At 37.3% G+C, this 12739-nt stretch overlaps 1 protein-coding gene across 1 annotated transcript in view; it reads right to left on the bottom strand.

Annotated features, from left to right (window-relative positions):
* Window positions 1–9613: 9613 nt before the first annotated feature.
* The window catches only part of arhgap1 (Rho GTPase activating protein 1), a 69316-nt gene continuing 66190 nt past the window's right edge, over window positions 9614–12739 (bottom strand). Inside the window, exon 13 of the mRNA XM_063062220.1 lies at window positions 9614–9917. Within this exon, the coding sequence (XP_062918290.1) occupies window positions 9882–9917 (36 nt within the window). The 3' untranslated portion in view covers window positions 9614–9881. The remainder of the gene's footprint in view (window positions 9918–12739) is intronic.

Here is a 12739-nt window from a genome sequence, read left to right as displayed (position 1 = left end):
ATGCTCCAGCATTTTGTGTGTGTTGCTCTGGAATGCCCAGCATCAGTAGAATTTCTTTTGTTATAGAACACTGCCAGTACTATAAACCACTGAGTTGGTTTCTAATAGTTATAGACAAAAGAATTCATCCAGTGTTGGTCCAGAGGCTAATTTTTTTTGGCTAGTGTCAAATCTTTTACGTTGAAGCTGCACCCTCTCTAACATGCTGGTGGAGAGAGTTTTAGTTGGGTTTTTAGCGCTGGAAATAGTTATATTTGGACACGTCTCATTAGCGGGGCAGCAGTATGGTCGCATTGTTTATTCCAGGGACCAGCTGATTGCGCTTATGCCGGCCGGTTTAGCGAACAGAGCGGCGGACACCCCTGCTGAAATCTGGAGGAAAACACACAGAGGATGCAGAGGGGGATCACAAAGGCGAGGAAAGAGGAGCAGGTCAAGACAACAGAGACTTATAGAGAAGAGGAGTTCGGTGGGTAATAAAATGGTCGAGTTGACGGTGCTAGCCAGGAGTCAGAGAACGTTTCAGGAGTGCAGTGTTATGTGTTTTACTGAAACGAGGCTGCACGAGGACATACCCGATCAAAACTTTTCCGTGGATGGCTTCCAGACCGTTCGGGCTGACTGGAAGTGCACTGAGAGAGGTAAGCGTAAAGAAGTCGGGGTTTTGCTGTTCTGGTTAACAACGGATGGTGCAATCCTGGTCATATTACGATCGAGGAACGTGTTTGTAGACCGGATATTGAACTTTTTGCTGTTGAACTCCGGCCATATTCCACTGAGATACAACACTGAGCGTCACGGGAGGTCGTTCCTGCCTGTGGCCATCGAACTTTGCAGCTCCTCCCGTGGAGGGTCAAACACCCTGAGCCAATAGGCTGGTCCTGGACTTATTTCCATCTGGCATAGTTTGCATATTGTTGTTTGATTGTTTGTGGTTTTTGTATTGCTATATTTATGCTCTATTCTTGGTTGGTGCGGCTGTAACGAAACCCAATTTCCCTTGGGATCAATAAAGTATATATATCTATTTATCTATCTGAGCAAAGGTCTGAATTTTTTTAAGTCAAAATAAAAAACAAATTATCAAAACATCACTGCTTTTTGAATTGGTGTCCATCAGCCCAAATACATAACACACAAACACAAGCAACTGACTCCATTTAAAAACTCTTCATTCTTAGCACGGTAATGTCCACATAAGTGCACGCAATTGATGCTAGTTAGAAACTAGTCAGAAATATTCTCCTGTCCCAATTAAGCAGCAGAGTGCCCCAAATAAATGAAGGGAATCCTGGAAAATTTCTCAATTAGTTTCTGTTCTTTCAGAGTTGTCCCAAGTTAGTAATGTGTTACATGGAGTTGGAAAATATTTCTGCTGTAAATCCTTTCAATTAAAATATATTTCATTTTGTTAAATTTCTCGAGTGACATTCTAGATGATGTAAATTGGAAATAGTTGTCATCATGTCCGGGGATAAACTACCAGAGGACTACTGTTGAAGTTGAAGCATTTTTGAGCTCTTTCCCCAAGGTCACACATATGATGTGATTGCCCAAATATGTTTATGGTGGTGATGGGATGACAAAGCAGATGTACATGTTCCAGAATTTCCCCTTCTTCCCCATTGTTAATGGACAGCTTCTCATTGTCTAAGCTGATGCTTTCCTGGGAAAGTTGTAGATTGTTAATAGCTGCTGTTTAGGCAACTTTGATTAAAAAAAAAAAATTTGTGGTTGGGAGGCTTGGAGTCGCATTCATGGGTTACACTGAGTGTTGTTACCTGTGCAGCAAAGAATAGAAAATTAATCCATCAATACTGCGCCATTATTTCTAGTTGGAGCCAGAAGCATGGCAACACTTGCCCAGCACAATGTTTGCTGATTTGATTTCTGCAAAACAAGACTTTTCACTGTATGTTTTGAGTTCATGTGACAAAGCTAATGTATTTTTTAAATATGCATTTTAATAGTTAGAGTGAATGTGTATATATGGGTAGAATTTTCCCAGTTTTATTGAAGTGAATGGAAGTTGATAAAATGCAACATAGAGATTCTGATAGCCCTGGCCATGTCCTTGTTAACTAATTGATGAAAAAAAATTGTCACAGCCTTCTAAGCCAGCTTTTCTTTTCTCTCCCAGCTAGATCATTTAAAATATTAGTTACATTTTAGAAAATGTAGCATTATTTTTAGAATGTGCTTCTGTTAATTTCTTAGGAACATTGATGCATCTCTTCTGATCCTAGATCAAGACTCTTGCATAGCCAAAATCAGGACTTTTTAGCAATGGCAATGTAAGGCTGACTGAAGCAGACTTGGTAAGACAGGTCTGGAGCTCAACAGTCCCCCAATTAGTTCATTAATCAGACCCAGTCAGATGTAGTTCTCCAAGGACTAGAATATTTAATCTACAGCACTTCCTGAGACAAATTTGCAAGAGGCTAAATAGTCCTATGTGGACAAGTAAAAGGAAAACTGAACCAGTGATTTGTGCTGTTAAATTATATTGTTGAAGACTGGAAGGAAATAAGGAATATGAATCAGTTTGAATTAAGTATAATATATTAAAAATAATGATCGTATCCTTAGGTTGGGAGTACAAAAACTATTTGAATTGTGTCACACAAATTCATAGTGATAAACAGGATTTCTCTCACAACTTATCTTTTTATGAAAATTTGTAGGGCACATATACACAATTTAAAGGATTTTTATATCAGCTAATTCAGGCTGATATATTAATTATGCACTTTTGTATAATATCCATAGTTTAAAGGTACATTTTGAGAGTTGAGATCAGAATGATTATTTTTGCAACAATGCCACAGAACACTTCCGGCAAAGTTAGCAAAAAAAAATTGTGAAATTGCATGTATTTGTAGTTGTTCAAGTTTGGAAGATTTACTTTGCTTTGAGATCAACACTGCTGTTAGGCACATACCTTATGGCTATGTATGCGGAACTTTAAATATTGAGCAAAATATGAACTTGGCTATAATTAAGTGCAGTATATTGAATTACATTTTTTTCTCAAAAATGTGTTCCATTCAGTTTATGTAAACCTCTATTAATTTAAACTGATGTGTGATATAGTAGGGCATGTATGGCATGTATAAACTAACCTGAGATGCTTTCATGTTCTTTTGGCTCCATTCTCAGCGTGTTGTTTCATTCCAGCCCACCTGCTGATCGATTCCTCAGCTCACAGAATGGAATCCGAGCACCATGACGGGACTCAAACTGACTGCAGTGAACAGGCATGGCGTTTGGGGGCTAGTTCACTTAAGTGCAGCATAATATTTTCATCATGGTTATTTTATAACAATGAAAGAGCAAAGTGAGTGATCAATATTACAAAAATCTTCAAGTGCTTGAAATCTGAAATAAAAACAAAATATGCTGGGAACGTTCAGCAGGTCAGCCATGCCTCAGTCAAAGTGAGTAGGTTTTGTTAATTTAGAAGGTAGCCAGCAGTAATTGTTATCTGGTGGAAAAATGCAAACCATGTGCAATAATGATCCTCCAGTGCCATCTGGATTTCAGTTTGAATATTTATGAGTTCTCCTTCTTACTCTTTGTCAGCTTTCCTCTGTACTTTTAACATCTTGAGATGATTACAACCATTAAATTACAGTCCCTTACTATGAAAGATTAACATCAATAAATTGTCCCCATTAGTCATGGCCTAGTCCAGTCCTAGAAACTTCTTGTAAATATTATTTCCAGGGAACATTGCAGAAAACATAATCCCAACCTTATTTAATTTGAAGTGTACAAAACAAGATTTTGCTGTTTTAGCCATATTGGAAGAGACACGAATCGGTTGAACCCAGAAGTTTGAACACTGGGAATATTCCAGTTGTTTTGAAAATTGTAAGGTGGTCTGGTATCCCGATGCTGATCATTATCTAGTAAGAATGAAGGTTGAGTGAGAAAAAGAATTGCTTTTTACAATAGTTTTAACACTCATTGTCCAGCCTCACCAGTGAAGAATGATTATTTAGTTAGGTCCCATCCGACTTAAAGCTATTACCAGCAAGAAACTAACACTTAGGAATGGAAGAACTTTATTTAAAAAAAACACAAAAACCTTAATTTAAAGTCATAATTCATAGAATAAATGCATTTTAAAAATTGACAGCTATCAGGATACTTAACACAATTATTGTCTAGTATAAAGAATGTCCAGCTGTGAATCTCAGACACTAATTTTTATCCTACTTAAATCATATAATTTTCAAAAGTGTTCTTTAGTTCACTTGAAACTAGTCAGTTTAATTAAAACAGATTCATGGAGATTTGTTTGAAGGTCTGATAATCCCTAATTATCTGCAGTGCAATAAAAAAATGTCTTGTTCTCTTCCAGACAGCTCCTTGGATTGAGGGTGACTTCAGTTTTCTGGGGTGTAAATCTATGGGCAGGGAGTGAATGAAGGGGCAGGTGGGTAGTAGTGAAATTGTGTCAAATCATGCTCCTTTCTAGCAAGGTTTCTCTGTGCTCCTGATATATGGCCTCACTTTTGAGTATCATACAGAATGCTGCTCCTTAGTCATGGAGACACAAGAGTCTACAGATGCTGGAATCTGAAGAAACAATCTGATGGAGGAACTCAGAGGGTTTAGCAGCATCTTTGGGGGAGGGGAGTAGCGAGAGGAATTGTCAATGTTTTGGGTGAACCCTGCACCAATTGCTCTAGCAGATTGTTTGTTGATTGAATAGTCATGGACCAGTGATACCCAGAAGTTAGTGAGGTGTTGCACTTCAAGGAAGCTTTGAGCATTTCCTCGAGAATCTTTGTGTATCTACCAGGTAATTTCCTCTTGTGATAGAATATACGTTTTGGGAGTCTAATGCTGGGTAAGCATAGGCGTAGTCTGGTGAAAGTAGTATCCTACTGACAAGTACGTATGCACAAATGCACACTTTTTGCCAAGCAGAACTTTTGGTGATTTTCACAATATGCATCACAGCAGTTAATGACTTGATCCAGTGGTTGCAATTCAATGAATTCTACTCTAGATCCTTCACTGAATTCCTAAATTTGTAGTTGCATCATTTCAGGTCATTGAAAAAGCTGGTGGTGTTTCAATCACTCCTTTCATGCCCACTCAGAGGCAGGGAATAATTTTCACCTTCCAGACTGAGAATAGTTTGGTTTTAGGATGGAGAAGAAAATGTCTATGCTGTTATGTATAAAGTGTGATTATATTTTTACTGCACATTAACTGATAACCAGTTGGACTAGTAAATCAAACTGTTCATTTTTAGAAAACATCAACTCTTCTAATTTCCCTTAGCTTCAAAGTGGAATTTAATTAATGTAATTACCAGGTGGATTTTAATTATCATGCTAATTTGTCTCTTCCCTGCTGCTGCCCTACTGCCAGCCTTCATAAACTATTTTATTGTATAATCTCAGTTTTAAGAAATGCAACAGTGTTTAAATCCACTAAAGATGGAACCACATAGAACTAATATTGGACCAGTCCAACAAACTGTGTTCCACATCTCCATCACCAAGCTACTCCTGCCAGTTACAGCAGAGCAAAATGTGATTATGTTCTATTGTGAAATTAACTGGAATATGCAAGTTTATCTTTTCATTAATGATGAAAGGTGAGTGTTGTCCTAAGTCTAATACTTAAAAAAATAATGCTTAAGAACCCTGTTAACATTTTTTAAAAGAAAAGCTTGAGGAATATAAAGTGATAGCCTTCATTGTTATAAATTAGCTGTAAGCAATTAATGTTACACTATCTTTAAAGATTTAAAGGAACGTGTTTTGGCGTATCAGGATGCACTGATAATATTGAAAAATCATTATGATTCATTTCTTATAGTCTTGAGAATGAATTTTGCTGCTTCAGTCTCAGGATTTTTCAGTATGATACAGTTGTAGAGTTTGATAGGAATTAACTCATTTGTCTCCAAATTTGTTACGCTGTCTTGCCCTCATTTTAAGAATGGGTTCCAACAAGCAATGATATCCTAAAGAAAGAAGCATTGACACAGTTTTGGGTTCTGAATATGGATGTACTGTCAGTTTTGTGAAGGTTAACATTTCTTAATAAAGGATGTGTAAACGAGACTCAGAGAAATACTGCCATCTATTGTAAGTTTTCCACTCCCACTTAGACCCCTCCCTCAAATACTTCGGTTAAGGGAACTAAGGTAATCTTATGGTGCATCATGTAATGTCGTCGGTGCAGATTATCTCTGTCTGAAGTATTGACATTGTAAAGACATAATTTTGTCTTTACACTGTACTGCCACAAAATAGCAAATACAGTATGTCAGTAATAATAAACCTGATTCTGATATTTTTAAACCATTTGTAACTTTTTCAAGATTAGTACCATTCCCTATTTTGTCATGTCCAAGAGTAGCATGGAGCTTTACATATCAAGCATTTTCTAGGCCCTGTTGTTCTATGCACCGTTTCCTGCCTTGGAGCCTAGCAAAGCAACTGGTCGATTTCTGAATTTAATTTGCTCCAGCTCAGGGCTCTTCATACCATTGACTGACTGCAGAAATAGCCTTAAAAAGAAACTTCAAACTCCAGACATTTTTACGTCTCTCTATCTTGTGTGTTTTCCCATTGTAAATTATCTCCTAAAATAGTAGTCACTAAAAGTTGCACTAGTATGTGAACTCCCAGTATATAGAGAACTATAAAAGTAGTAATGAAGATATAATTATGCAATTAATTTCATAGCATAGTTTCTTTTGTTATCTGTACTTAATACTTATCTTGCCCGCCTGTTCCTATTATGATACATAGCTGGTGCTTCTATGACATTAATTCAAGCTTTGACAGTTAACAACAAATGAATTCAGGATATCCCTAACCTGACAGGAGAAATGAATAGTTCTGCAGTAGCTATTTAATATCTTCTTATATTCAAAATACTTTGATTACATCTGTGAATGCCCAATCTCAAGCACACTTGATTTTTAATGATTCCTTCCACTTGTCAGAGTTTATTACAGATCCTGTGATAGCATCTTGGTTGACAGGAGGAGTCTCTGTTTCCTGTCTTTTTTTGCTTGATGTAGAGCAGATTAGGGTAGTACTGAACTTTGCTCAATTCAGAGATGTGTGGAGGTGATCTTATGAAATCTTACTAAAACTGCAGTGACAACATCCAGTCTTTGTTTGCTGAACTCCCTTGATACAGATTTTGGCCATGCATCTATCAAGAAAAGTTGTCTGCCATGGGTACCATGCTCCGTTCGAGTAGTGTTGACTGTAAATAACATTCCCACAGCCTAAAGATACGCATTTTAAAAGCAGCAATGTGAGGTGACTTTTTTTTTAATATGGAAAGCGATTTAAAATCCAATAGTACACAGAGCTAATCCTGTCATAGCTTTTGGTTTGTCCTCTGAAAAGTTAATTGTGTAGTAACCAAGATCAATAAAAATAATTCCAATTTTTGTGTGTTTGAGCTTGGCAAGACAGGAAACAGTACAACACTGAACAAATGTCACTGTCTGTATTGTCACACTACCTGCTCTTTACTTCCTGATGATCTCATTTTGGAAGCAAAAACAGTGTGAAAGTGGCAGCAATCAGCGGTTCTATAGACTGGAATTAAGTTGAAACCAGCATCAGTATTATATTTACTGTAAAGCAGTGTGAGAGGAAAAAAAAAGCTTTCTCAAAAGGCATATATAACTATGGTACCTTATAAATTTTTCCACATTTAAACTTTCCAATGTAAATTATTTTGTCAGTGTGATATTTTCCCCTCCTCTTTTTGACAAATTATGCCCAATTGGAAGGCATTTAAATTTATTTTCTATATGTATTCAGCTGATTCCTGCTGCCTGAAACGGCCTCACAGGGGCTCACTGTATGCTCTGAAATAGACTGAAGGCTTTACAACTTCTGAGGGGAAAAAATGCAATTTTCCCAATGTGTCAACCTTAAATGTTGTGGTTCTCTAAACTTTAAATTAAATTAAAGTTTAAACTCTAAATTAAAAATGGAAATAGTTTTTTAAAGTATGTTTTTCTTAGGCCACTTGAAGTTCATTTTCATCATCAGTTTTCCTTTTTTCTACTTTGAATGCAATGAAAACAGAGGTACTTCCCCAGGATTTCCTGTCTGTAAGAACTTAAGTAAACTAATCAATCAAACTCTTATCATTTTCTAAATTTTAAAAAAAATCCACATTTTGTTTGCTGCCAAATTTGCTGAAGTTGTTAAGGATAATGTTCCGAAGTTGTCATCTCAGTCATTCTTGTACACACACACTTGGTGTGTATGCATAAATGCCCCACCATTGGAAACAAAAATCATTCTTTTTTTTCTCATTATTCCTATCTAAGTTGTATTTTAATACACCTATTAAAGCACTAGAATCATCTCCCTGAACTCGAGTCCCTTCTGGCTTTTCAAGTATCACGAGACTGCACTTGGTTGATCCTTGACCCAATTTGTGGTAGCAGTGGGTGCAGTAAGGAAACTATGCTTTTTACAACAACTATTTGCAGAACTAAAAAAATGCTGATGGTGATGTTTCACTACATGTGACCTTACCTCATGCAGCAATACATCCTGGTTTCAAATTGTTTTTGTTGCAAAGAGATACCCTAATGATCTCTAAATGAAAAATGACTTCTAATCACTTATGAAGTTTTAAAAAAACTTTGCCAGAGTGACTTTAATACCTCCTCAGCAAAAATCACATTGGCTGAATAAATATTTAGGTATGAAAGTAAGCAATGGCAGTAGGAATCACTGGCAGCATTTGAGACATGATTATCCTTCAAGCAGCAGATTAACAATTGATTCATGGATAGCAGTCCTTACAAAGGACACTAACAGTTTCAGTTTTTTAAGATTCTTACCTCATAAACACAATACTTCTACCCTTTCATTATTGTGTTTATATAAAATCAGGGAGATGGAAAGAGAAGGCAAACAAAATGAAAAAAAGGAAAACAATACTGTACAAGCAAATATGGTTGAGTTTATTTGCCTCATGTTCCAATCTTAAATCAGGAAGTCTCACCACATAATAATCCAACACTACAACTGTTCGAATGTGCTGCAGTTTGTGTGAAATGTATCATTACACTGCTTCATTATCAGTGCTTATTTTGATGTGATAGTGGTGTTCAGATTTTGAAATTGTATAAGTTTTTCCAAGTTGGTTTGATAGGTTTCAACAGGTTTTTTATTGTATTTCTTTCTAATATTGTTTGTCCAAGATTTTGTGCTTTTTTTTGTTAATTCTTGCAGTTTACGCCTCTTATTTACTCCCTTTTTCTCCTTGTTTCAAACCCATTGAATTTTAATTCGTGATGTATCTAGATAATAGCTGTACTTAACAAAACAAAGGCAAAAGTCTTGAGATGCATCTGAAATCTTTTGGATAATTTGTATTTATTCTTTGCTAAGTAAAGATGTACAGAATGCTTTTTTTGGACTGTTTTGACCATGTCTTTTTGTACAAAGCAAGTTTGAACCAGCTGAAATATTTTTTAGAATGACAAATTTTGGTTTGTTTGATTTGACATGCTTTTTTTTCCCCTGAGGAAATAGTGGCCAAAATAAATTTTACTGGAAATTACAATCCAGCACAGTTTCAAGACCTTTGTATAGTTTTTTTTTATGGTTTTGCAGTAATTGGATCCCCATTAACAAGGGCATAATGGGAGCATGCCTCGAGCTTCCTGCTGTTGTGCTATGAACATTTAAGAATGGCAAATCTGCCATACACAAAAAAAATGCATTACTCATTTCTGGATTTTGTTTCAATGCAAATTAGACCTGGATCTAGTTAAATCTAGGTAAATAGTTCCTAGGCCATTCACACAATCAATAGAAATAGTTATTTTACTCATCTCTGCTCCTTTTGAATTGCTGATTCTATTCTTCCGGTGGACTTGAAGGAAATTGCAGGATCTGAGGAAACATTGTGGATGCAGAATTAGGTTTTTTTTTTCAAATACTGAGATGGGCAGAGACAAGATGGAGGGATTAGCATTGTGTTTAATTACCTAACTTTGATATTCTTTATTTAGACATAGGAAAGTACAACACAAACAGGCCCTTTGGCCCATCTAGTCTGCTGAACCATTTAAACTGTCTACTCCCATCAACTTCCACCCGAACCATAGCCCTCCATACCCCACCTATCCAAACTTCACTTAAACTTTGAAATTGAGCTTGCATGCACCACTTGTGCTGGCAGCTTGTTCCACACTCTCACAACCCTCAGTGAAGAAGTTTCCCCTGATGTTCCCTTTAAACTTTTCATCTTTAACCCTTAACCCATGACCAGTTATAGTCCCACACAACCTCAGTGGAAGCCTGTGTGCATTTACCCGATCTGTACTCCTCATAATTTTGTATACCTCTATCAAATGTCCCCACTATCTTCTACATTCTGTGGAATAAAGTCCTAACCGATTTAATCTTTCCTTGTAATTCAGGTCCTCCAGTCCTGGCACAATCCTCATAAATTTTCTCTGTACTCCTTTAACCTTATTTACAACTTTCCTGTAGATAGGTGACCAAAACTGTACTCAATACTTTGACCTAGGGAGACAATGTGCCAAATCTTTCTTTATGACCCTACTTACCTGTGACGCCACATTCAACAAATTTATGGATCTGAAATCCCAGATCCCTCTGTTCTACTGCATTACTCAATGCCCTACAACAAGTCTAACCCTGGTTTGTCCTTCAAAGTGCACACCTCACACTTGTCTATATTAAATTCCATCTGCCATTTTTCAGCCCATGTTTCCAGCCGGTCCAGATCCCGCTGCTAGTTTTGAAAGTCTTCCTCACTGTCCACTGCACCCCCAATCTTGTATCATCTGCAAATTTGTTGATCCAGTTTATCATATTATCATCCAGATTGTTCATAAAGATGCAAACAACAGACCCAGCACCAATCCCTGAGCACACCACTATTCACAGGCTTCCAGTCAGAAAGATAACCACTCTCTGGCTTCTCCCACAAAGCAAATGTCTAATCCAATTTACTATTTCATCTTGAATGCCAAGTAACTGAACCTTCCTGACCAATCTCCCCTGTCAAATGCCTTGCCGAAGTCCATGTAGACAACATCCATTGCACTGCCTTCATCAACTTTCCTGGTAACAACTTCAAAAAGCTACAAGGTTGGTTAGACACGACCTATCATACACAAAGCTGTGCTGACTGTCCTTAGTTAAATATTTGTATATACGATCATTCAGAATATCTTCCAATAACTTTCCTACAATTAATGTGAGGCTCATCAGCCAGTAATTCCCTGGTTTAATATTAGATCCTTTCTTAAAGTGTAAAGAGAGGTGATAGTGGATATCGGACCACTGGAAAATGGTGTTGGAGAGGTGGTAATAGGGGACAATGAAATGGTGGACAAACTGAATAAGCATTTTGCATCAGTCTTCAATGTGGAACACACTAGCAGTATGCCAGAAGTTCAAGTATAAGGGGACAGAAGTGGGTTAAGTTGTCATTACTAGGGAAAATATTCTTGGGAAACAAGATGGGTAAATCACCCAAATCAGATGGTATACACTCCAGGGTTCTGAAAGAGGTGGCTGAAGGGATTGTGGAGGCATTAGTAATGATCTTTCAGGAATCAGTTGATTCTGACATGGTTCTGGAGAAATGAAAAATTGCAAATGTCACTCCAGTCTTCAAGACGGGAGAGATGCAGAAAAAAGGAAATTATGTCAGTTAGCCTGACCTCAGTGGTTGGGAAGATGTTGGAGTCCATTGTTGAGGATGTGACTTAAGGGTACTTGGAGGCACGTGGTAAAATAAGTTGTAGTCAGCATGGTTTCCTTGGGGAAAATCTTGCTTGACATCTGTCGGAATTCTTGGAAGAAATAACAAGCAGTATAGACAAAAAAGAATCGGTGGATGTTGTGTATAGAATTTTCAGGAGGCCTTTGACAAGGCTGCTTAACAAGTTAAGAGCCTGTGTTATTACAGAAAAGATACTAGCATGGATAAAGCAGTAGCTGATTGGTAGGAAGCAAAATATTGGAATAAAGGGAGACTTTTCTGATTGGCTGCCAGGCTGTGTTTGGACTGTTTCTTTATGTATTATGTCAATGACATGAATGACAGGCAAGGATGACATGGATGGTTTTGTGGGCAAGTTTGCAGATGACATAGACTGGTGGAGGGGCAGGTAGTTTTGTGGAAGTAGAGAGGCTACAGAAGGGACTTAGGCAGCTTAGGAGACTGGACAAAGTAGTGGCAGATGAAATGCAGTGTAGGGAAGAGTAGTCATGCACTTTGGTAGAAGAAATAAAAGGGTTGACTATTTTCTAAATGGAGAGAAAATTCAAAAATCTGAGGTGCAAAGGGATTTGGGAGGCCCTGTACAAGATTCTCTAGAGGTTCAGTCAGCAGTGGGAAAGGGAAATGTGATGTTAGTATTCATTTTGAGAATATAAAAGCAGGGATGTAATGTTGGCACTTTATAAAGTACGGGTGAGGACTCACTTGGAGTATTGTGACTAATTTTGGGTCCTTTATCTAAGAAAGGATGTGCTGACATTGGAAAGGGTTCAAAGGAGGTTCACGAAAATGATTCCAGGATTGAAAGGCTTGTTATATGTAGAGTGTTTGATGGCTTTGGGCCTATACCCACTGGAATTTATAATAAGAGATGACTTCATTGAAACCTATCAAATGTTAGAAGGCCTCAACCTAAGTGTGGACTCATCACAACAGTGGAGGCCATGTATAGACA

This window comes from Mobula hypostoma, chromosome 11, assembly GCF_963921235.1.
Source record: "Mobula hypostoma chromosome 11, sMobHyp1.1, whole genome shotgun sequence".
NCBI lineage: Eukaryota > Metazoa > Chordata > Chondrichthyes > Myliobatiformes > Myliobatidae > Mobula > Mobula hypostoma.
Note: the sequence above shows the minus strand (reverse complement) of the source record. Positions and strands in the feature narration are given on the sequence as shown.